The following is a 26,351-nucleotide window of genomic DNA, read 5'->3' on the forward strand; positions in this document are numbered from 1 at the left end:
TATTAGGAAATAGAGAACAAACTCAGAACACAGTGGTACCATTCATACAGATTAGATTTCACCAAGAACAGCTGCCGGAGGAATGTCTTCACTATTTGTCTATGTATGCTGCTCTCTTGGACATCAATAACAACTCAAGGTTTTACATTTGCATAGAGCGGAGAGGGAGGTGCCTAAACGGAAGCAGGGACTTTCATGTAATGGCTCAAGCAAGCACCTGATGCACAGGAGCAGTTTCCCAACACCATACAGTATGTCCGTACGCTCAACAAGAACAGGAAATAATGTTTTTAAACAAATCGATTCCCTTCTGGCAAAGAGAAGTGTCCTCTCAGTCACATCAAATATGCCCATGCTATTCATAGTTCTGTGTTTACAGACTGGGGCAACCATATGTCCACATTTCTCCTAACATGTCGTCTTTTTCTCTTGGAGCCATTACTGTGGCTGAATTTAAATTCTGGCCCTTTCTCCAAGATTTCTGGACATCAAGCAAACAGGCACAGCTCCACAGTGCAGCAAGTTAGTTTAAACACACATGTGGCAGTAAAACGTACACTGTAGTCTTTCCAGTATACCAACTGAACGTATACAGGACATCCATATAGCAATTTCTAGAAACAGAATCATGGAAACTAATCCTATTCATAGATTTAACAGACTGTTTAAATGGTATGATCAGCACTGTGGCAGTGGAAGGCAAAGTTAAACATGTTTTTAACATAGCTTAGTTTGACATTTTGCATACTTGGGTCATTTGTAGGGCAGCTCACTCATGAACTTTTAATCCAGCTTCAAAACTCAATGCAGATAAAATTTCTTTTAAGTTCTCGTAGATTTGGAGTAGTGCCGCATTCGACCGTATCATGTTCTTGACAGATAAAAAGCCTTTACCATGATGCTGCAACTTAATCACAAATACACATGCATGATTGAGACCATCAAACAACATCTATGCACTTACTTAGTTCTTACAAGTATCTATAAAAAACTCACACACTTCTTAAATCAGTAACATTTATTTCCATGAAACCAAGACAAATTTTCAAAATTAATACAAGATAAAAATTCAAGGTGGTTGGCAAGGGGAAAAAAGATAGACTGCATATCATGTATGTTATTTTCATATGCTCAAAAATGTTTTTGAATAAGACAATACTGGCACGTAGAACTGGCACTTTCCCACAGAACAAAACCAGCGCCCTTCTCTCCTAGTCAGTAGTTCTATGAAAACTAAGCACACATACATGCAGCCAGCAACTTTCATAGCAAAGTTTACCATGGGAATTTGGAACAATCCTCAAAGTCACAAAATTGTAGCAACACACTTATTCCACTGCATTTTCATACCCGGTGGATTTTATAATACTTCCTCTTTCAACAAACAACAATCAGTCTTCCAATGTTTACTATAAGTGCTTAAAACTGCATTACTACTTGCAAACGTGCCTGAGGCATTAATAAAGCCTTATTTATTTGACACAGATTAAAGCACTCCTGCAAGGTTACCACTCCTGCCTGAAATCAAAGCCACTGAAATCCACGGTTTTGCCTGTTGGTTTCATTGGGCTCCGAATTTACTATAGCATTGAACAAAACAACAATAAACAACATTCATTTTTAATTGTTTCAATAAAAGTCTTCCACCTTGAAAGCAGTATTTTCAAGTATTGCTATCCTAGTCTTCTAATGCCTATTGAAAATCCTCAAGAAACAAGACAAAAAAGCTTGAATGGAGAGAAGAGTGCATTTAAACAATGATCTCCCTCTCCTTACCCCACCCCACCCTCCCACCCAGGATCTTGCTGACTTAATTCCAAACTCACAATTTATTACACAGCCGTGGTCTGGAATAAGCTTTCCCTGAGCACTCTTTCTACCTGTTTCAAAAAGTCAGAATATGTTTACTTGAATCCATCCATTATTATTGCCATTATTGCCATTTTCTTTGCTAATACGCGACATATTTTCTAGGCAAGTTATTTCATTTTGGTAGCCCTGGATTTTACACGTAGACAAACTTGTATTCTATTGCTCCAAATACAGAACTTGAAAGTGCATCTGACTTCTAAACAGTATTACTCAGGCAGGTTTCAGAAAGTAACTAGACCCAAAAGATCTACATGCACAAGTCTTTATAATGATTCTTCTCTGTTTAAAGATGCAGAATTAATAGCATATCTGCTCGGAAATTCAGTGGCATAGCATCATTAAGAGATAGAACTGCTTTGCATCCTAAAGTCTGGATATTAGAAGGGAACAAAACACTACTGTGCAAGAGGAGTCAGATACGGAATGGGAATGAGTATTAATTTCACATACAAGTAAAGCGAGCGTTTCACATGCAAGATGCAATACTGCATCATCATGGCATTTATATTATCTTTGGAGGTCTAGTCTCTACCTGCTACCCACCTTCACATGAATGGGAGTTGTGTGACATACAGAAGGAAGCCTCAGAACTGCATTAAAATTTTGCTTAAACTAGTCTATGTGACAGATGATGTCACGGACTTTAAATGCAAATCCCCAGAGGACTGATCTAAAAGGACATCAAATACTACACAATATAAATACTCCAGGCGACTTGTGTTAACGCTGCTGACTGTATTCAGAATTCAGTAGTCTTGCTTTTTCCTTTTCAGTATTTCTAGCATACCAAAAGGCGTATTTATGTCTTCCCCCATAAATAAAGTTAGTCTAATAATTTAACTTTGTAGATTTATAAAATATTTTCTATGCAACTTAACACAATAGCCTAAAAAAACAATTAAATTTAAATTTAAGAAATAGTATATTTACAATTAAAATAAGTACAGACCTTATTGGATTTGCATTCATTTATGGCACAAAATAATTTACAAGGCTTAAAGTAATAAATAAGTCACTGGAAAGCTTTCAGATGTGTGCATTCTCCATACGTCAGAGTGCAGTACAGTTTCAGGAAGCAGTAATGTATTCTGGCTAAAGTTTTTTCATGAGTCCTTACGTTGGACGGCCTTGACCAAAACGGGATTTTGACCTGGATTAAGATCACATAAGAAACATATGTACATTATTACTGCTAGAATTTTAAATTATTGTCCAGTCAGCTCTCTAGTACAGTATTTGTTTGAAATTACCTTCATGTTAAAGTGTCTTCTGAGAGAAGAAGAGGGGGAAAAAAAAAAATCTCAAAATCTATTATTGAGAAAGTTGCGTTTCTGCCAGGATACCTGTACCCACAAACTACATATTCATATGAAGGTACACAGCTGAAAGAACTGTGATGTTAAATATCTTCTTTTGAAATCACTAATTCTACAGAAAGAAAGTCACATGCATTTTTTTGACAGAATTAAATTCCTCTAAAGACATATTTGAAGTTTCCAGCCCATTCCTTAAAAGTTGGTCAGCAACTCCACCATAAGCTTCAGCTCAAGAGGCTCACCTGCTGAGCCTCTTATGACCAGATCTAGGCTCTACAACTGCACACAGTGTGCCAGCTTCTCAGTTCATTTTTGTTTTATCTACTTAAGGCGTAGAAGACCAATATGCAGTAATGTAGGTTTTTGGTGTGGAGGGTTTTTTGATTTTGTTTTTGGAAGGAGGCCGAAGAATAGGCTAAAGAATCTTGGCTAACGCTTTTCCAGTTATCCATTATTTTGCAAAAAATTATACTGGAGCAGCAGTCAACCTTCCAACATAGAAGCTATAAAGCAGTTCTTCCAGCATGGGTACAAGAGTTTCATTCTCTTAGCTCTAGTTTAATTTGACAAAGGAAGCTTTCACACCATATATGGTTAACCTGCTGGAAGGGATGCCGATTCAAAAAAAATGTATGAAATGAGGCATGTTTTTCTTTAAACACCCACCACCACCCCACCCCCCCGAAATCCATGTTCTGTTTTTTCCTTTTATTTTAAAATCTTACCTGGCATTCTTCTCAGCATTGTTTTGCCGTGCACTGACTTGCGCTGAGGCTTTTATCTGAGCTTCAAGTCTAGAATAAATGCCTCCTGCATACTGGAATCCAGAAGAAAAAAAATCACATTTTGACATTATTCCAATTTAATCAGTGACTTTTCATAAAAATCACTAATATTCAGCAGAACCTATGGCATACTTTGTTTCATTATCACAACCCAGTACTGAAACCTTTTAAACCCATCCTATTTTCCATGTCCAGTTTTTAAAGGCAGTGAACTTCAAATATTATTTTAAACTATTTTCCCCAAAAAATCATGCTTGGAACAAAATGAAGAATGATAAAATTCAGTTCTTTAGCTTAAGTATTGAATAGATAGTATTTTTATTTGTGTTGCGTATTTTTGTTACCGAGGCTCACTTCAATTCTGTAAACACTACATTGAGACAGGACAAATCTTACTTCTTTGCTGTCTTTTGACTTGACTCGATCAAGATCTCCCAGTCTCATTTTTATTAAGTGCCCTGTAATCTCAGACATTCTTCTTTGATCTGTCCGAAATAAGAAAAAATATTTAGAACAGAGGTTTTCCGTGCTACTGAATGCAAAGAGAGAAAAATTAGACGCACACTTTAGTGATATTCTATTTGTAAAATTAGCTTTCTTTTCAGCTCATATAAAAACCTCGAACAACCAAGATCCTAGATCCTGATGCATAATGTAGCTTCAGCAGTGTTCCTGGCAGATACCAGAATCAGCCTGAGGCATTACAGTGAGATAAAAATCTATGGGAATGGTTTTGAGGCAGAGCTTTTCAAAATGGCAAAAGTGCACAAGAATCTCAGGAGAGGACAAAAGGTGGAACAAATAAATATAATTCTGAATATTTTTAGACAGAAAGACTGGGAAAGAGATAGAAGTGAATGTTTATCTTTGTTTATCTGCACACACAACAAATGGTACAGAGATGCAGGAAAAATTATTCGCATACTTATATAGTCATCAGATGACACAACTATAATCTCTGTAGGTTATGTGCTGACATTCCAAATAAAGAACATAAACCACGCTAACATACACTTATAATGCATTTTTTCTTTTTCTCTGGCAAACTTTGAACTCCTTTCCAATATTTTCCAAGACAGTAGGCCCAATGCTGCCCATTTATTTTTCAATCTATAGTATAAGACTACAATCTATAGTTTTATATGGTGGATTTTCTTTCCATTTTCCTACCACAAACATTTTTTTTCCTGTAGAATAGATGAGATTGCTAATAAATGCGAATCAAATCCTAAAGTAACATTTTCAGAAGGAGTTCCTAGCTGTTTGAATATTTTTGTACACTTTGGAAGAGCCTAAGATTGCTGTGTGGTTTGGATACAGCTGATTACTAACGATCAGCGTAGCTGAAATCTGTTCTCTTCCAAATGAGGAACAACTATAAAAGAAAACCCACAAAAAACCCACTGCTATATCTGAGATTAAATTCAACCTAAAAGGTTTCTAAGTAGCTATATTTTAGGAAATCAGCCATTTCTTATATGAAAGAATAATTTTCTTTGCCTAATATTCACTTTATGAAAGCTAAACTCATGCAAGAACGGACCATCTTCTCTTTGAGCATCTTGGTTGAATCTTAGTGACCTGGAGGCATCCCATTTGTTCTGCTGCATACTCACACTGGTTAGAAAAGAAAGATGCATACAATGTTATCAGTAACAGATTACAAAAAGGGATATACTACAGTAGGTTCTCAAGGACTTTGAAAATTACTTACATGAATGGAGATGCATCTCGGGAACTTGACTATTAAAGACAGAAAACCATATTAAATGTTTTAAGATCGAGTCCAAAACGTAAAGAATTCCACATTATTCAGCCTGAGAGGCTGGCTTCACAGCTCTGATTTTACCTTGTCAGATGGCTTCTCTTTTTTCTGAACACTAGGTGAAGAAACCACTTTCTTTGGGTGCTTGTAGGATTTCTTTAATTTCTCCTTTCTCCCTGCTAATTAAAGAAATATCTAACACCACCACAAATATTTGGAATTTCTACACAGCTACAAAAGAATTTTTCCCCTTTATTCCTTTGCAAACAGAGTAAATGAACAGGCTATTTTCCCTTTGCTAGTGTTGAAGGCATGCTAATACACACAGATTACTCAAATGCTCTTCTATTACGTACAGGAACCCAAGTACATATTTAAAATGCAGAGTGGTTACATGTAACTGCACAAGTTTTCTGTTGTAAAATTAAAAGCAAGTGCACGTACAAGCTACATCTTTGACCATATTAGTTCAATCAACAAGCTCTGAGTGATATCAGACCAAACAAGTTTAAAGTCAAACTACAAAAATTTTCATTCCTCCCTTTTTTTTTTTTTTTTTAAATGTACTGGTGCACTCCAATCCCTTTGAGTCAAGGCAAAAAGAACAAAGAACTGCCTCTGCTCAAATGTCAAATGGCTCATTACTAGGGTGGAAAGGAGAAGTTGCTTTTTGGCTTTTCATGTTCCTAAACCCGCTATCATATTTTAAAAAAAAAAAAAAAAAAAAAGAACAAAAATCCTTGTAGATCATATAGAGCTTATCTTCTGTGCAGACACAGTTCTAGCCATGTTCACTAGTCATTTCACTATGTAACCAGAAAAATACTCTGAAAATAAAAAAGCATGCAAAAATATAGTCGTGTAGCTACTGCCTTTTCTTCCAACATTTATCTGCAAGGAACTTCATAAAAGTAATCTGATAGTCTTTCCTGCAAAATACGCCCTTGATCGACTTTGAGGACATCTGAGACATGAATAGTTGCAGCTTTCCTCGTTTGCCAGTGATTTTTAATGGCACTGAGCAGTGGGTCAATTTGTATATAAACACGGAAAAGCTAGAAATAAAATTCAAGTAACAGCATTTTTTATTTTAAAAATGCCCAATGTTTAAAATTTGCTTACAGAAGAATTCTGCTGCCTTGAATCCCTGTCTCTAAATTCCAGGGAGGATGACTGTAGAGACTTGTTGTACCTGGTTTCCTGCATACATCTTCTTCATCCCCGACTTCATCCTCAGTGACCTCTGAGCCAGTGGTATACTCCTCCTCTTCAGATAACAATGACTGCTGTTTCTAATCAACAGGAGGAGAGCGCCACAGATTATAAGTGAGGCTTGATTCCTATTAAATGATACATTAAATCTGTCTTGAAGGAGTTGTCTTCAAATCTAGCTCCATATCTTGGTGATGTAACTGTGTGCACAGTTAGGTCTGAGAACATGATTCTCAAATATCGAGAAAGTAATTTCAAATCTTTGCTTAGAATGTTTTGATAAATATTTTTATTTATTTTTCTTCCAAGCGGTCAAACATTGTAAGAGATGCCCAGATAGACTGTAGAATCTACATCTTCAGAGATTTGACTGGATATGAGCCTCAGCAAAGTGATACAGCTTTGAATGTAACTTTGAAGGTGGCCCTGCTTTGAAACTAGGAGGAAATATGCAAGATGACCACCAGAGATCCCTTCCAACCTACATTATTGTATGATTCAGTGTTTCGTATCCAGTGTATTGCTGGCTATATTATTTTTCTCACTAATAAGAAAAGTTATGTTATCGTAGCAAATATCTGAGCTAGCCACATAATCACAGAATACAGGAAACGACAAGTTTACTTATGGTTCTATTGAGGCTTGTTGCATCTTGCAAACTGCCTGAAATTGCCAAGATACTCTGTAATTAAATACCACAAAGCACACATATTGCAGTGCACTACAAGTTACACACAGACTCTGCACACCAGGGCTAAGTGCATTAATAATTTATTGCAAGTTGGTCTGCAATATCTGGTTGGGTTTTTGGTGAACTCACCCTAATACCTAAAACATTTTTTTTCCTTCCGTTTCTTGTACATCATCATAAACTACTGGCTCCAATATTGCAATAGATGGGGTCACAATGACTAGGGGTCACAGCGAATAGTTCCTAACTGATCAGCACAGCATAATGAAAATATTAAGGAACGTGATGTTTATATTGTTTGAATATATACATATAACCTTTAAAGTAAGTGATAATGAGTGCCTAGTAATCCACGAGAAATGATGAAGCCCAAAATGGACTGCAAGTTCAAAAAGTTTGCAACAGAAACAGTCTTAATATAGGACACTAGAAACGTCAGACTCCAACACAAATCATCAAAAGTGACAGAAGTAAATTGCTGCTTTCTAGCATTTACATTAAAAAAAATAGTAAATCATGTGACATCCTATGCTGCTGGAAGAACGACTCCCCATCCTCTGCGTTCGACTAGGTCCTCAATCCTGATAACAGCTTTTTGCAATGAAGCAGCAGCATAAAGAAGACATGAAGCATCTCAGACAAGCCATCGGAGACAGACACTCAAAAACTATGAGTTGGATGATTTACATTTCTGTCAGCCTAGTGAACTACTAAGAACTGATGCTGATGCGTGCATTGCTGGTCTATTGTTTGTTGTCATTTCTAAAAACATTTCAAAGAAATTTTTAATGTTTATTCAAGCCATAGTACTTCACACATACTTCATACTTTCTTGTAAAAATTGTTGCTATAGTGCAACCTCCAAATTAAAGCAAAAGTAAGAAAATACATTTTCCTCCGAATTAATTAGAAAATAAGACAAAAATCAAAGCTAGATATCTGCCAATGCAGAAGAGCAAATATTTAAAATTATGAACAAAATATTTTACTAACCAGCTGTAAAGTCCAGTTCTTCAGAGAAAGAAACTGTAGTCACAAAAAGAGAAAGGCATGTAAATTAAAGAACTAATAATAATTAGAAGAAAAAAACCAGTGTGAGTGGAATTCTAAAAATAGGAGTGGTATGTTATAGTACAGCAATCTACACTGGTAACACCTAGAAGGCCTACACTCTCCAGGTGTTCTTTAACTAGAAATTTTGGTGGAATGACTAAGTGTGCAAACAGGTTGTGAACTACTAATTGATTAAATGCAGTGAATTCATAATCACATTTTAATTTGACTAACCTTAGCACTACAAATATTTACAGCTGATTTTAATCAAAAAAGCAGTCCAGGACTGGGGGGGCAGTTATGTACCAGATTGTTATGGAGTTTAAACTTAATAACCTCCCGCATTTGTTGCAGGAGAGCTTCTGACACTCTGTTTGAAATTCTCACAGAATCAGCAGCATCATGCTACATCAAGATCACTGAGTTACCAGAAGTTCCACAATGGGCGCAGAACTGCAAAAACTTATCTTTGCATGAAAGGTCTCTTTAAACCAGAGGCAGTATTATAAACAGTCTCCTTAAACTTGGCTTAGAAAGTATCTCTGTTGACCTGACATACACATAGTAACATACATGCATCATAGTTTGGGAAAGTAAAATCTTTCACATCTTGGGGAGGGGGGGGGGCGGGGAAAGCAAAAACACACATGCAAAAAAACCCTAAACCCACAACCCAAGTTACTGTTCTTCATTTACGGGCTTGCAAAAGTCATGTGGACATACCCAGCTACATCAGCAGATAAAACAAAGAGAGCAATTATTTACATATTTGCCACATGATATATTTTAAACTATGACCGGATCCTTAAATATCATCAGTTCAAGAACGTGGTGGAAAGCACGTGGGGAATTGCCTCTGATATACAGAAATATTTCCGGCAGACACGGTAAAAGTTTTGCCTTTTCACCAACCAGATATTTCGTACCTATGGTGGCCTACGCTATCCTGCAATGCTGAGCAGCGCACTTCTTCCTCCAACAACATATGGGTTTTGGTTTTATTAAAAGTTGTCTAATGAATTCTTCAAAGTACCCTTGTAAGAATCTTCATTATCAGAAAGAAGGGGGGAAAACATTAGCAGTCACTCACAGCATTGATTTCTCCAGTTTTGGGACCCCATGGCGTATTTGGTTCTACAAGCACATCACATTCAAAGCCTTTTTCATCACAGAGCCCAATACCAGAATCACTTAAAGAGAAAGATGTGAAATGAAAATAAATTTTTCTATTTCATAACTTTAGAATCAGTCTCTCTTTACTCATCAGGTACCAAGAGAAAACAGACCTCCAAGTCAGCCACATAATATTTTGATAACATTCCATTAAAATATAAAGATAGGAGTGAATGCTTATGGGGGTTAAATGACTAAATGTCTACTTGAAATATAAAAGGAAAAAGTACTTGTTCTTCTCCTCCCAATTTCCAACTAAACAATAAAAAATAAGTTACCTTTAAAAAGGCTTATGTCACCCATTTTAAAATGGGAGAGAAATTAAACGTAACGTGCACACAAGTTAAGTGTTGAAGGCTAAGTTATTTCAGTAACACATTACAATGTTCTTACCTATTCTTATCCTTAGTGAAAGGAACAACAACAACAGCTCTATGATGGAGCAGATCATTCAATATTTTAGTAGTCTGAGGTGGCAAAGCATCCCCATCTTCATTTCCTGAAGGCAAATCAACCATGTGATCCCTCACTTTGCAGCCCTGCGATACACATACACACAAGATCAAACACTTGCGTTAATGGGAAGAACTGATTTCAGTAAGTCCAATAACAAAAGTTCAGCTTTTAAACTTTTGTGTCCCAAGGTCCTAGCCTGCCTTGGGACACTGCAACAACTCACAATCCTTATTTTAGAAAAGATCTATTTTCATAACATACTGTCACCTCCCCGCAATGGGTTACGCTCTTTCAAAAGTGAGCTAGTATTAAAGTACCTTTGGGAGGGCTGTAGGATCAAATCGAAGTACTTTTTGGTTACAACAGGGATATACTCCTGTCCCAGTCGAGCCCAGAGCACTTGCTACACCTGGATAAAGAACTGGCTGCGAATGGTACTGGCAGTGGGAGAATTCAGTACACAGGAAAGACTACATTAAAATAAAAAGAGATAATGAGAGGTGAAATTACTTATGGACGTCAAAATTTTGCACTATAAAGAACGTATAACAAGCTTTATTGCCATGTATTTTCCAACTGTTTTAATCCCTGCCTCCCCCCCCAAAACTCACCCACCACAAGCCATCTACAGACAAGCAAGTGCAAGTGAAAATATACTAACTTGGTTACATCTTGAGCAGGTCAACCAATTGACAGTCCCCCAAAGACGCCAATAAACATCCCGCCATGATTTCAGTTCCTCATGAAGGCCAATTAAGTACTCATGGACTTCCCAGGTTTTGTCTCTGAAAAAACAAAAGGTCAGGTTGCATACAGAGTCGTAACTCTGGTTTTGAGCCTGCCATCAGAAAGGTGAGGTGGAGAAGGAGCAGATCATATGCTCCACTGGTAAAAAACCTACAGAAAAGTTTAGAACAGGAAGGATACAACGTGGGACAAACATTATTAAATTCAGAACATGACAGAAGAGCCTATATTCTTTCACAACATCCTAAACTTACTAATAACAAAGAATTACAGCTTGATTCATCTCGAGCTCCATATGCTGCAAATTAATAAGCTAAGATAAATATCAAGCCATTTGGAAATCAGAACCACCATAAAACAGAGGAAAACCCAATAAACAGGCTAGAATAAATCAAAATATGCACATGCAAACAAGTTCAGTCATATTGCAGTTTTCTGTCTTTAATGTGTTGTGCAACAGAAGCGAAGTACTGCCATTCTATTTTATTTTAAAAGCCAACATAACGTGTTTCTATGTATCTGCAACACAACAGCAATTACTCAGTTAAGAATTAAAGTTTGAAAATATAAGACCGTGTCTTTCTGATGAATCTCAGACTTCTGGTCTTAAAAATACAGATTTTGTTCCTTCCTAGTGATAAAGTGACACGCGCCTCTTCAGAATTCAAAAGAGAATACACAACCCACACTGGTGCATGCTATCTTCAGAAAGAGCAGATTACTGTTTTCCCACAATTTTAAGTCCTGGCCTGAACCATTTTTTGTTATATATACGTGTCTAACCTAAACTAAGCGAGCAGTACTTCCAACAGGAAGTTAGTTCTAGACACCACTAGAGGACCAATAAATATAAACCTATTTTTAAGTCATGAAAGATAGGCTTGTAATAGCTCATAAGCCGGAATTAGTGGCCAGCGTCACTTCACCTAATGAACGGTAAATGGATTCTGTGTAGAAAAGCAGCCACAAGTACCACAAGGCAAATAATTAGAACATAAATAATCCTCTGAGTAACTTTAAAACCCTGTACATTTATATACTAGGAATTGCATAGCAGCTACATACAGTCAGCTTAAGTGAAGTAATACAATTAATGAATTTTATGTGGCTAATCACCAATGATCCTAATAGGTCAGGACAGGGTCGCAAGATTCGGTTCTATTTAGACTGTTAGGCAGTCCACACCTTGGAATTACTGGTGGGAGGTAACACTAAATATGTGTTACCTTGGGAGCTGACACTGAACTGTGTTTTGGTTGTCCTGAACGAAATACATCTGATGAGAAACGTCTCCTGTTATTAATTTCCCACCATCTTCCTTAAAGGGGGCATGTGGGGAGAGAGGGAACCGCAGCTGATCACACACAAATCTTCATTAAGAAGAGAATCCAGCTGTTCACAAACATGGATCAAACAGACAGAACTGAATTAAACATTTGTGCCAAATGAATAAGGCATACATACAGAATATGTCCTGGAAGCTCCTCTGACAAATACTTTAGAACAGAGAAACAACTGGCAAAGTTTATTTATAGTAGTCTTTAAGCAGGCTGAGTATGTGATTTGACAGTATAAAGTCAGTCTAGAAAATATCTTTAGCATTTCTTCGCTGGCAGATGTAGATTTATCATTCCATAACAAACCTTGTAGAAATGCAGCCTTTAATTTAATTCGTCATCGACTACACGTATCTTAAAACCCTTTGATGAAAGAATTAGCTGAGCATTTATTTAGGGCAGTACAACCCAAAATAGCCCTCCCAGTAACTGTGGCTGTACTTTTTCCATTTCCATTCAGCAGCAGCACTGCTGAATGAATTTCAGAAGTACAACATCATAATCGCCTTTTTTTTTTTTCTCTAGGTAATGTAAGAAGTTGAGATGTTTCACACTGCTCTTCAATTGTCTATGACTTCATTTTGTAATGTGAGTATCTGATAATTGCTAAACATGTAGTATTTTTTAAAATCACCCAAAATCATATAGTTGAAGAAATTATTTTTACATATATATATTCTTTACCTTATATGAACATAGACAATATTCCCATGTTGATCTATGTTGATTTTTCCTGGTACACAAGGAATTCTTCTTTCAGTTTCTTTAGTTAGCAGCTTTTTACATAAACAACACCTAGATTTAAAAAAAAGAAAAAAAAAAAAGACGAAAAAGAAAGAAAGTACTGGAGTAAGAGCAAGACTTCGAAACACAGGAACTGTCCTTGCAACTGAAGTAGTAATAAAAAAAAGACCATACCTGTATAATGTTGCTGCATTTCCTCGAGAATCTGGATTTAGGTACTCTGGATCAAACAGTCTCTCAATCTTCTTGCAGAAAAGTTTACTATTAATGACAGCAACACAGCCTACCCATTAGAAAAAACTGAAAATTGTTTTATGTATAGCGAGACTAACAATGATATTCTGATGATATGCAAAGTCACCATATTTCTTTCAGAATCTAGCGTTTAATGTGATTTTCCTTTAAAATAATCTGTTCGGATAACTGGTTCCTGACCTGGTCATCTCTTATTTTTACACAGATGTGAGGAAAGAAAACCCCTAATTTTTTTCCTCTATTATGTTCTTTGTTTGCCAATGTACACTGCCAGCTTCTACCTTGACTAAAAGACCTTTTATTAATGAATACTTCTGTGAAATTCCACTTAACTTTAATTCTAAAAGCTATAATGTCTTCATCTCTACTGATTAAAATACTTTCTTACTTTCACCTTGCTTGTCTGTCAGTCTGCCCTCCAATAATTGGCCCTTATCTTGACACTGACTAAGCTGGAGTCCTTATGTATGAAATAGTACGCCATCACAACTATTCAGCCTTCCAGCCATCCTAAATTCTATGTCCAAACATCAGAGTTCACAGGATGCTGAAGCCAAACCATTCTCTACGAATTAGGAGCATGTCATCACATAAAAGTTTCCTTACCCTAATCCTGGCTCCCATGTGAGAATTCATGAACAATTTGCCCATATCACACCCCTGGTGTGGCCTTTCCTTTTGCTTGTTTCCTATAAAAAACATTTTCCTTTTGCTCATAATTTTAATATAAAATTCTGAAGTCACGTCATGACCTTCTGCGTTAAAGATACATTCTATGAGAACATAAATTGTATATATATCACTTCAAACCCCACAGTGTCTTAGCTGTTCTGAAAAATGATCCACAAGCCCAACATCACTTCAGTAGTGTATTACAGGGCAAAAAGTTACCTCTTAAATTTGTCCCTTTTGTCCTTCAACTCTTCCACTTCATTGTGTGTGAAAAGATCAGCAATGTGCGTGACAAGATTAGCATTGATACAATTCATGTTACATGGTGTAGCTACAATAGCATTCATATTTTTGTGACAATAATGAATGCATTTTTCTACCTAGGAAAAAAAGAAACATTAAAAATAATGTTAAGGAATTCTAGACAAAGCTATCCCAAAAGATGTACTCATTGCTTCAAGATTTTTATTTTTTAAAGTGTGGTGTTTTGGAAAACTATTTCAGTCCAACTTAAAGATAAAAAAACAAGTCTCAGATTTGTCTGAAGGAGACTCTGAATTAACGTGACTCTGAGTTAGTTTGTGTTCTCCTCCAAAAGGTTTCTACAGACCAGAAAACTACTCCACAAAAGTTTCATCTTCAACACATGGTACCTCCTAATTGCTTGTAAAAAGAGAACCACGGTACACATTATACATAGTACTGCCTGGATCTCAACTTAAACAGCTATGTTTTCTGTTTATTTAATTGTGGGTCACCCCAATGACAGAACTTTTGACAAACATTTTAACAAACGAGTCAGTAGATATTACTTATACAGAGCTGGACTCCAGATCCTAAATTGCAGAAGTGTCATTCATGTAAAAAGGATATAAAACAAAGGTATTCATTGATTTAATAATCGTTTTTAATAAAACCTATCAGAATTCAGATACTGATGTTACTCTAGATCAGTCACCAGAAGGGAAACCCAAGATCCCACTATCACATTTAAAAATAACTTACTCTAAGTTTTCTTGCACTGAGATGCTGCATTGAGTAAGAAAGGTGGTAAAAATCCCAAAGTGTTCTCATTACATCATCTGTTTATGTAACAGCCAAAGTATAGCAAACAAGCTGTTAGACCACTGGTAATTAACTGTGCCCTTATGGCAGAGAATCTTTCTTTTTTAATACTTACTAATGAATCCATCTTCAAAAACTCAGAAGAAATAAGAATTGATATGACATTTGATGGTTCTAAAAGGCAACAACAAAAAAAAGGGGTTTTTTACATGAACTATTTTGATAATTTCATATCATATCCCTCCCTCTGCATATTTAGTATCTGTTTTAAGTATTATTTTACCAATCAACCTGTCATTCCATATTCCAATATGTAGAGCATTTTCCATTTTAAGAAACAGTTTATCATTTAGGTCACCAGAGTACAACTATAACAAACTGGAATTTATAAAAACTGGAAAAGGTGGCTTCATAGGGACACAATGACTAAACAATTGCACAACGAGATTAACTTCCATCTGTAGCCATCATACCCAGCTGAGATTTTGCTTAACGTAACCTCTGCATTGCAAGTCATAACTCTATTCTCTTGGTTTGTTTATATTTAAAAATAATGGTAGCAAAGGCTTATAAAAAGATTAAAAACTGCCTCAAATTTATAAAGGCAAAAGTTCTTCTACCATTGTATCACATTGCATTGAAATTTTAGAAAATATTGCAATTGTACTGATGGGAAACAGAGGGGAAACAAAACAAAACCCAACAATCACCAGTATTTTAAAACTACCACTCTGTCCTTGTTCAGAAGAGGTCTGAAGAATCTTAATTAAAAACACCAGATCCCAAAATATATTAGACCTTTTTCACTGCTTCAACTATCAGGATGTTTCCTGAAAACTGTCAGTGTTGACAAATCAGAAACATCCATTACAAGGACCAGTGGGTCTCTGTCGCGACACTTTTCTAACAAATGACAAGCTTCAGTGCAACAGTCAGAAACAAAGAGACTGGGGCTGAACTGTGTCAAAAACATTAATCTTCCATTAGCACAGAACATAATGAACCTACAACAAATGATCTACACACTTTCTTTTACCTAAACTGGGCACTTCATTAGTTTCAGAATCTTTAGTGTTCCTTTTAACATATCTTATCAACCAGTCAAAGATGTGAACGTCACAGTGCACTGAAATGTCCACTTCTTCCCAGCGCTGGGCATCCACTGACAGATATTCAGCAAAGTATTTCATTTCTGAAATCAAAAGGTCTCGAGGACAAACAAAATCTTCTTTGAGGTTTTTAGCTTCATCGCACACATGGATCACCATATTTGGCCTCAAAAAGAAAACAAGTCACAAACCAAATTAGGACCGTAAGCCAATTAGAACACCAAAACCGATCAACAAGGTCTCGTCTCCAAATCTGGATGACACATTACAACACTGATGTCACTAACAGGTTTTTATTAACAGAAGGAGAACAATAGTTTGTATTAATAGTTAATAACTGCAATTTAATAGAAACTATTGTCAGACAGTATCATCAAGTGAAGAACACAAATGCATATCCTCTGACACATAATCAGTGCGATTTAATGGTTAAGTTAAGGGATTGAAAAAAGAAAACTTCTAGCTCCAGTCCGCAATTTTGTCTCCAGTTTGTTATGGGATCCTACCTGAATTACATAAAGAACTTATTTGTTCCCCCTTTTTTATTTTCTTGAAAAAATAGGCAGATATATATGCCTAACTTACTGAGGGCCCGAGGACAATAACAGCATACAATAGCTATTTCCATCTGTGGAAATTAGAATTGTCTTATCATATATTAAAATGACTATTTCTTAAGAAAAGGTCAAAGCTGGAATCAGTAAATGCTGTCTCTACAGAAAGATAGTTACACCCTCAGGCTGCAAACCAACACATTATTCTATGTGTACTTGTATAGTATGGAAAACAGTGATGTGCACGGCTATTTAAATTCATAGTAAAAATTTTTCATTTGCACTTTTCATTTATGGCTTTCTTTTCCCGCTTTTACATAGGACACATCTATGTTCACACAACATTTTTTTTTTTTTTAATGTTATTGAGCATCAATCGTGTTTCATTCCTTTTTAAAATCAGGTTATGTTTCCTATTCTCACCACAGCAGTGATCAATCACTCAGAGGAACACTATGGACAGATTCATAAATAAGCTATCCCTATCGCACATAAGAAATTCTCAAACCACCTCCTAGTATTTCTGTAGCAACGTAAGGTTTCCAAATTTCTTACAGCATTTATTAGGATGTTCCCAGCTGTTTTCTTTGTGATAGTAGAAAAGTATGAGCAATTTAGACATCTTTCTGTCAGTTCTATAATCCCCTAGATAACAAACATACAAAGATCTTCTTACCCCTGGCTTTCATCAGTGCTTTCTCCACCTTTATGCACAGGACCTTTCTCAGATTCTGAGGAACAATTCCTTGTGGAGGTTGTGCTGGGCCTTCCTTAAATGTAAGGAAAAAAGGCCGCATTAAAACAAAAATGCCTGACCTTTTGCTCTTCAGCATCTTGGAAACACAACTGAAGTACAGCTCTCACAATAGAGCAATGTTACACAACTAGCCACAAATCTGTGCTACCGTAAGGGCTACTAGATAATACAAATTCCTTCTCTGAATGCCATGCACTGGAAACTCAGACCAGCAGCATTGCTGGGTTGCCCAGACACTTGGATGCAAACCCAGATTGGTCCTGTCTCAATATAGAGCAGTAAGATTCATGCAGAGCCTTCAGCATTTCCTTCTGGGAACGCAATCCACTCCTTTCACTCTCCTTGTCTGCTTTGTGGGTCTTAAGACTCTTGTCACCTCAAAACTTCTGTTTTCAGGAAGCTTTGCTGCCAGGATATAACAACTTGAGACTAACTCTGCTTCTTATCCATAATTTGTTAGCTCTGGAAATAAGTCGTTTCCAAACAGAAGTGCAGAAGTCTCTTAAGATGTGTTTTTGCTAAGTTTCTCAAACGCATGGCTTAAAGCAGCAGATTATATAAAACAACGCTCAAAGAAAGTAGACCATGAAATTTGTCTAGTCCTAGAGCTACACCATGTAGCTTACTCCAGGAATAAAGGACAGCTGCGCTTGAGTTCAGATAGGTTATCTTCACAAATGCATTACAAGCAGCGGAACCTGGACACAAAATCCAGTGAACTCCAGGAGGTCTAGTCACCAAATCCAACGAGTTCTGGATGAAGGGTTAAGACAACCCCAGCATTCAGACATTGAATAACATTTCCGACTGTGATGAATGGATCGCTGCAATCTGAAACTTCAATAATCTTGCTTGTAAGTCAGAAAGATCATTATCTTTTTTAAATAATGGAAGGACACCTGTCTGCCTTCCACTGATGAAAACCCATAAGGTTGTGATTTTCCATGATCACTCTCTACTCTCAGATTTCTAGGAAAAAGAGTTCCAGAAGCATCTTCTCCCTCTCATGTAATGTAAGAAGCTATACTCTTCTGAAGAAGACTAAGATAGAGCTCTTCATCTTATGGCTAAATAACTATAGCAGATTGACACCAAAAATGATCTGGAAGCTCTATACAGTTCAGAACACAGCAGTTATGCTCTTCAGGAAAGCAAAGTTACCACACCAGAGGCAGAAGAAACAAAACTTTCTCCAAAGATACAGCCTAAGGCCTTGCACAATTAAGCCTTAGTAAGGCCATAATAGAGGGAACACGGTTAATAAAAGGGGAAGATTTACTAGACAGACCCTAGTAAAACCTTGGAATGGGCTGGGTCAGCCACAGCCTTCAGGGCAGCCATTCCACTGCTGGCAGATGACCCATGCTAGCATTAAAACAGCCAAGGTGGGAGTCCTAGATTTTGAATGCAAGCTAAGGTTAATATTTTAAAGGAAGGGCATGTGGAAAAAAATTACATGGAAGAGTTCTGTCTGCAAGTATTAAGACGTTTATTTTGAACGCAGTGAAGTTATTTATTAAAGAAAAGGAAATAATGCTGACAAGAATATGCAATACAGCCAAATTAGCAGGGATGTCTGGACTTCACCATATATTTCTTCCTATCTTTTTTTTTTTTCTTCCCCCCAAAGCTGATAGATTGTTTGACTTCTGAAAGTTAATAATAAATACTTTGGGTAAAAGGCTATCCTATATGCTTGTTCACTGCCATAATATGCAGTCAGAGGAACTTAACAGCAGTTTGCCTTATAATTAGCAAGTAATAAATGAGCTTTTATAACTCAGCCAAAACCAGAATCCAGCTCAAAATGAAATTGGTCTGATTGCTTTTTCTTGCTGTTACTCATGTCTACAAACAAATCCAAACAGGCCCAAAATTCTTGATCCTAACAATAAGCAGATGTGAGTAAACCCACTAGGAAGTAATTAATTAAACAAAAGGCATTTACAAATGCTTTTCTCAAATCCCCAATTCTGAAATATACAACTACCTCACAAATATTAAGAAGGCGAGTTCACAACAAACCTGCGAGAAAAAAGATTAATTATCCTGATTTCATATCAACAAATTACATATAAACAGGGAAAATGATTTATCCGAAGTCGCAAAGAAAACAGAAAAATCTCAGGCTAAGATCTTGTAGTAGGAAACATTAGGGTACTTAACTGCATTAATACTTATTATATGTATTACATTGTTAAAAAGAAAACATGCACTAATTGTCTAAAGAGTTCTATAAGCAGAGTTAGCTTGTTAACTGCCTACTGGGAAGCTACTAATCTTATAAGTAGCCACCTGTGGGTGCAAGAAGCATTTATTCCACATCATGCATGTAACAATTACATAACTGAAAGCCGATTGGAAGCATTCTCTGTCTAGATACTCCATATACAGTTTTCAAATATAATCTCTTGATTAGAGTTATTAAAAACATTTTATTTGTTCTCCAGCAAAGGTCAAATGGCTGTTTTTCTTCTGCAAAAGAGTACAGTGACCGGAAAGCTGCAGCACTGTGAAGGACATCATAACAGAGAACATTTTGTTTAAACACTTCACTGTCTTAATTTTTAACACAGAAATTGTTTACTCGTTACTGAAGCAAATTTCTCATGCAACACATCTACCAAGTCCTACAAGGCGCTGAAAACATCTCAGTCTACAATGAAAAGCAGAGAATAACTATCACACAGTTACTTACAACTTCTTACAGGAGAAATACTTGGGGAGATGTTAACAATATTTAATTGTGCTGTGACTGAAATACAACTATTAGCACCGGTCCTCTCCTGCCAAATTATTACTGGGACACATAATTGACTAAGACACATTATATGTCATTGCAAGACTGTCTTGCATCAAAAAGTAGCTAGACCACGCTCCAACTCCTATGTAGCCATCTTGCCTCCGAGCAGCAAGGCAAACACAGGGCTTTTTGCTGGGAGAGAAGGGTCTGACCTCAAGGGACCACCTTCTCAGTTTTCTGCAGCTTTTCTACACAGAACTTTCTAGTTATTTTAATAACACAACTTAATGTGATTGCAAATGGCTGTAGGTTTAACAGTCCAACATTGGGGATACAAAACAGGAGAGTAATTCCTCTCCCCACTAAAAATCCTAAAGAGAGGATTTAGCATAAGGATTTATGCCTTTCGGAAGGACAAGCTATTAAAAATACCCAAAGAAATGTCAATTCTTAATCTAAACTAACTCAAAGTGACTTCATGTATGCATTAAATTTATACTTAACTTCCTTTTTCAAAGATGAACAAGTACTATTCCTGGGTGAGCTTACCACTCAGGACAGAAAAGCATGCACATACTGATTATAATCAAAGCCAATATATTTCAGAACGACTAAAAACATACCAGTTATAGTAATGGAATCCTGCCCAATAGCAGGCTCCTGAAACTCTGTCTGTGTATCGAGCAAGGAGGATTTGATGTACGTAGCTAAAGTTTCCACAGGACTCCCACCAGCGGCCATCAGGGGATTATACTGGTTGTCAACAGGTGAACTTCCACTGCTTTTTAGTTCATCAAACCTTTTTGCACACTGTCACAAGATCAAATGATAGGACAATGAAGCAGTAGCTTTCAGTACATTTTTAATAACTATAATTTGAGACGGATATTGTATTTCATGATCTCTTTTGCATGTGAACAGTTACTGATACTAAACTTATAATGCTTCCTATTTAGTTAGTGGTATCAGGAAAGTACATAAATATACAGAAAAATAAGTAAGATTTACCATAAATAAACACTCTAACAGAAAGAGAAAAAAATAAGATGGAACCTGTTTCAACCTTTATTTCCTTAAACCCTGTGATTTTAAGCCTGATCTTCAAAAGGGAAAGCTATGGGGACAGTTTAAATTCTCTTTTTGTTACTAGTTCTTTCACCATAACCGTTGTCAAATATTATTAAAAAGCAGCTATAGTAATTGGTTCATAATTATTATTCTTTTACTTAATGACTTCCATCCTGACTTGGACAAAAGGGACTGGTGATTCCCACTGCAGTTCAATTAACTTTCCATTCCGTATTTTGATGAACTAGAAGGTCTTTCTGTTTTGTAAATTTGCACTGACACAATGACAATCACGGGCTCGGTAGCTAATTTACACATACAAGTAAATCTACTTAATTCTACAGGTGATCCTCCTGTGACACAGCTTGTCAGGCTCCATTCAAGCAGCTGTTTTTATTTGTTTACATTGGATTGAGCTAACTGACATTGCTGCATGCCACCTGCCCCTTTGGGAGAGGTGCACACAGTGACATCCTTCTGATATTAATGTAGTGCCTCAAATCTGTAAGGATGCACATACAAGTAAATCTACTTAATTCTACAGGTGATCCTCCTGTGACACAGCTTGTCAGGCTCCATTCAAGCAGCTGTTTTTATTTGTTTACATTGGATTGAGCTAACTGACATTGCTGCATGCCACCTGCCCCTTTGGGAGAGGTGCACACAGTGACATCCTTCTGATATTAATGTAGTGCCTCAAATCTGTAAGGATGCCAGCCTACTATATATAACAGACACATAAAAGCAGAGGTATACATGTACTTAATTGCCTTAAACAGGGACTCCACATATTTGAGACACTTTGCTCTTTTAAAACAGAGTAACCAGACATGTACTAATCAATCATATTATCTTTATTAATATGAGAAGAGAGCTCACCAATACTTTTATAATCATTTTATTTGCTTACTGTGCACGGTACTGTCTGCAAATTGAAAGGTAAACAGTAGAGCCCTCCCCACCAAGCGCTTTGCCAAGGACTTGAAAGGCAGTAACATTCCACAGAAGCTTCTACTCCCAATCACTCACTTTTATGTTCTAAATACAAGGTTACAGTGATGCCCAATAGCAATGCTATAAATGTGAGCTGACACATTTGATTAAGTTTGCAAGAAAATAAAGACAGTTGACTTTTTTTTTTTCCAGCTTTGCTGAATCACAAGGGCAAAAGACATTTTCCTCTTTTAGCTTACTTCCCCTCAGAACTGAAAAATTCAAAATTTTTTTTTTTTAAAAAGGTAATTTCACCAGGAAATTCAGCAGTCCAGAAAGATTAAGTATTCGGAAGTACTAGGTTTTCCAACTCTATTCCAACCAAAGAAAGAAAAATCCACATCTTGTAGGACCAAGCAAGAGGCAACTGCACTCGTAACTACCTAATGGAGATCTGTAACTCATACTTCCTTAAAATTGTAATGACAAGCATAGAAAGTTATCAGGTTTGCTAGTAGGTATACTACAATCTACATGAGGTTAGTGGGTACTACTATCCTTTCCATGGAAATCTTAGCTATGTAATTTGAAATACGTTAGCACAACTTTTTTTTTTTATTCCATTTTTTAACTTTCCAGTAATTTTGTTCTTATTCTGTATCAGTTCTAATGAAATAAAACACAGAATGTATTTCTTAACGTCAATGTTCAGTTTTTGTAGAAACAAAAAGGTTTTCTCAATCTACTGCTCATTTAATATTTTGATTCCTTAGATATAAATTACTTCAGGGAAAAAAAAAATTTCTTAACTTCAATTTCCCTCCCTCCCCCAAAGATGTTTTCTTCTTCATAAAGTACTGCTTAAAGTATACAAATCCTTTTATTAGTAAATTCACCTCTTTGGATGTATATCCCGGAACTAGCCTTGCCACGCTGTCCCAGTTGATAGGCTGAGGAACACCAATTAGGGAACACAGGATCATATCCAAAACCATTTGATTGTTGTCATACGGAAAGTTATTGTTGTCTGAAAATCCACGACTCATCTTTGGCTACTTAAGCCTAGAAGAGAAAACGTTATTAGCAAGTCTCACTGCATGGTTTGCTAAAGCTTGATCTACATTAACTGCAGCACTCCGTAAGTTACTATGGGAAATGTTTACCACAGCATTACAGTCAAGTACTAATGCTTTATTTGACAAAATTTATGCATTCATATCTGCATCCTCAAAACCCTGGGGAGAGAAGCAGATGCGCAAAACACACCAAAACCAACTCAACAGCAGCAGGCACTACCTACCACTCCTTTGAGTTGTCTGATTCCAGGAGGGATTCACACCACTGATCCCTCCAATGCAAAAAAAGGCCTCCCACAATCACAGAATAAACAGCCTAAGCAACAGAGGGACATTTTAATTTAAGTTTACTTACATTCAAATACATTTGTCTGTTCCCCCAAACTTTCTACTACTCAACTTTGGTCTCCTCTTGCTCTGCCTGTTTGTTTTGCACACCTGACTTCCATTATATAGGAGCCAATCCAGGGCACCCAGCTAAAGGCCATGAATAATACTTGGGAGCCAGGAAACAGGACACCTGGATGTCTTTCAGCTCTCATCCTGAAGACCTGACTTTTGAGTTGTCCTAAGGCACTCACAACTCCTGATTAGCTGGGATTATCAGGGCCAAGAAACCTCGTTCCTTCAGCTTCAAGTTGAACACCAGAACAAAGCGTACAAGGACCGTAGTGAACACTTAAAAAAAAAAAAAAAAAAAAAAAAGGCATTTCCTCTAATTGGAAAAAAAGTGTTATATTTAGGGGTTTTTTTCTTTTTCCAAATGAATTTTATGTATAGCACCAGGGAACACAGTAAAAGTTCAAAGTACTGTTTTAGCATATGCGTGGAGAAAACTGCATGCATTAATCAAGACTTTCATATTCAAGTAAGGCACAGCCAAAGAGCTTAGTAAGGACTCACATTTGGAAAGCACTTTGGACCTTTTCCAAAGTATCTTAAACAGATCACATAAATAACAGAACTTAAAAGTCACATACAGGATTTTGACTTATAAAGCAAGCATTATAGAGAATTTCAGAGAAAATACACTTAGACAGTAGCAGATTTAACTGATCACTTGTTACCAAAAGTATACTACACGTAGATGTTTCTTTTGCATCACCCTCTTTCTAAAAGAAAAGATGCTTAAAATGTACAAAATGGCACTGATTTTGTTTCTGACTCTAGAAGCTATTCCAGTTTTCACTTTGTTTTGTTGGTAGAAACAGAAATCACAATAGCAGGTAACTGTAAGCTTTCATCCTCTCAAAAGAGCAGCTGAATGAAACCATCAGAAAGACAAAACCCAGAACCCACCAAGGTAATTCTTAGGTTTCGTTATATTCATGAGATTTTAAAAAAAAAAAAAGCCACAAACAAAACACAGAAGACAAGTCCAATAGAAAAAGTCATACCTTTTTAACAATTCTATCTAAATGAAATCTATTGCAAAGCATGCCAAATAGGCAGTTTTAAAGGACAAAGGTCCTTCACAGACAATATGAGCCCAAACTTTCCAACTAAGACAGATGCCACTATGAGGTAAAGGTAGATCAGGCCCTGCAGTTATTGAGTCTTTAGCCCTCTGCCTGACAGCACTATCAAGTGGTGTCACTGTGGTAATTCTACGGCGGAGACTTCTCACTGTCGGTGCGCAGACAGATGTCAGTATCAGTTATATTTAAGCCACCGAGTATCTACCATATCTGCTGTTATGAAAAGAAATAACCGGGCCAGAACAGGTCAGCACCAGTGGCAAACCTAAGCGGTTATAAAATATGAAGCCGACTTCTTGTGCTACCTTGTACGCGTGTAGCAGCTGGTTTAAAAACATGTTTGAATGAGATAAGTAAATGATGGAGTATTAGAATCCTCTGGCCTTGAGCCATAAAATACACTTAACGAAAGTAAAATTACTAGCAATGGCAATATTGCATAAATCACCATTTTAAGGACTAGTTCTATGATATGATTACACTGGGTAATCAAAGAAAGAAAGAAAGAAAAGCAGTTATTTTGCAATAGGTTGAGTCTATAATTTAAAGGAAAAAATACAGTTTGTTTTGACTGCTTTGCTGGTAACAAGTTTATGTACGCATCAGCACTGTGGAACATGAAGCAACCCGACCATGAAGGGATGACAGGGACTCTGAAAGGCAATGACACGTTCAGAGAGGAGGAAGCCTTTGTCTCTCAAGTATTTTTTTAATTCACTTATTTGGTACATTAAAATACAGGTTTATATATGCTTATTACTGCCAAGGTAAATGAAGGAGCATACTTAATTACAAGCATACAGGAGTTAAGTCTTTTTATTTCTATTCTAGAAAAAGCACGGGACTCCTTTTTGTGGCTTTACACATGATATTTAACATTTGCCTTTTTGTCCTTTAGGAAATCCTGTCAGAAGTATAGTTAAAGACACATGCAACATTGTGTCTCATGCAAGAACGGTGCACTCCATGAGAAGAGCAACATAAAGACTATAATAAGACATATTGTTAAGAGAGAGAAGGCAACTTCTGCAGATTCTCTCCAGATTGTTAATGCACGTAAAGGTCAAGTTAACCCTTTCCTCAACTATGGAAACCGGCGGAAAAAAGTTTCAGAATTCTTTAATTCTGACCAACTCATTTGATATGCACAACATAGAAAGATGCGTGACAACAGGAATTTTTATTAATACTTAGAATTCTAAATTAAGTGCTGCAAAAGATTCCCAACACTTTAATATTTCATAAAACTGATATGATTTAAATAAAGAGTTAATTCATTATGCAGGAAGTTGGTTTACATTACGGAAATGCACCGCCAGATATAAGAATGATTTTTTTTTTAATTTTAAGCAAAGAATCAATCTAAAAATGAAGATTACTATCCCCATATTGTACACGCATAACCAGCAGGAAGGTAAGGATGGTGGGATGGGCATGAGGTTTCATGCAGAATCCTTAAATACAATAAAGTGACGGTGCAGAATGGGGGG

The 26,351-nt window shown here is 36.6% G+C and overlaps 1 protein-coding gene across 1 annotated transcript; it reads right to left on the reverse strand.

The window, feature by feature from the left end:
- Positions 1-2,985: 2,985 nt before the first annotated feature.
- On the reverse strand, positions 2,986-23,373 carry KIAA1841 (KIAA1841 ortholog). The gene is made up of 20 exons (XM_009580610.1): positions 23,204-23,373; positions 20,930-21,116; positions 17,483-17,576; positions 16,180-16,418; positions 15,259-15,317; positions 14,298-14,458; positions 13,326-13,412; positions 13,092-13,202; positions 10,985-11,108; positions 10,641-10,793; positions 10,261-10,406; positions 9,785-9,884; positions 8,635-8,667; positions 6,931-7,030; positions 5,823-5,914; positions 5,688-5,716; positions 5,517-5,590; positions 4,370-4,458; positions 3,914-4,005; positions 2,986-3,022 (listed from the first exon to the last, which is right to left on the reverse strand). Exons 1-20 carry the CDS (start codon positions 23,351-23,353, stop codon positions 2,986-2,988), a joined length of 2,157 nt encoding a protein of 718 aa, XP_009578905.1. The 5' UTR covers positions 23,354-23,373.
- Between the last annotated feature and the right edge of the window lie 2,978 nt (positions 23,374-26,351).

Source organism: Fulmarus glacialis, unplaced genomic scaffold (assembly GCF_000690835.1).
Source record: "Fulmarus glacialis isolate BGI_N327 unplaced genomic scaffold, ASM69083v1 scaffold11206, whole genome shotgun sequence".
NCBI classification, from domain to species: Eukaryota; Metazoa; Chordata; class Aves; order Procellariiformes; family Procellariidae; genus Fulmarus; species Fulmarus glacialis.

Coding starts and splice junctions, on each gene's coding strand:
- KIAA1841 (XM_009580610.1), bottom strand. CDS start 23,353: ATGAGTCGTGGATTTTCAGACAACAATAACTTTCCGTATGACAACAAT. Junction 15,318..16,179: donor TAATGAAGTGCCCAGTTTAG/GTAAAAGAAAGT, acceptor GTTGCCTTTTAG/AACCATCAAATGTCATATCA. Junction 4,459..5,516: donor AGATGCTCAAAGAGAAGATG/GTCCGTTCTTGC, acceptor TATTTCGGACAG/ATCAAAGAAGAATGTCTGAG.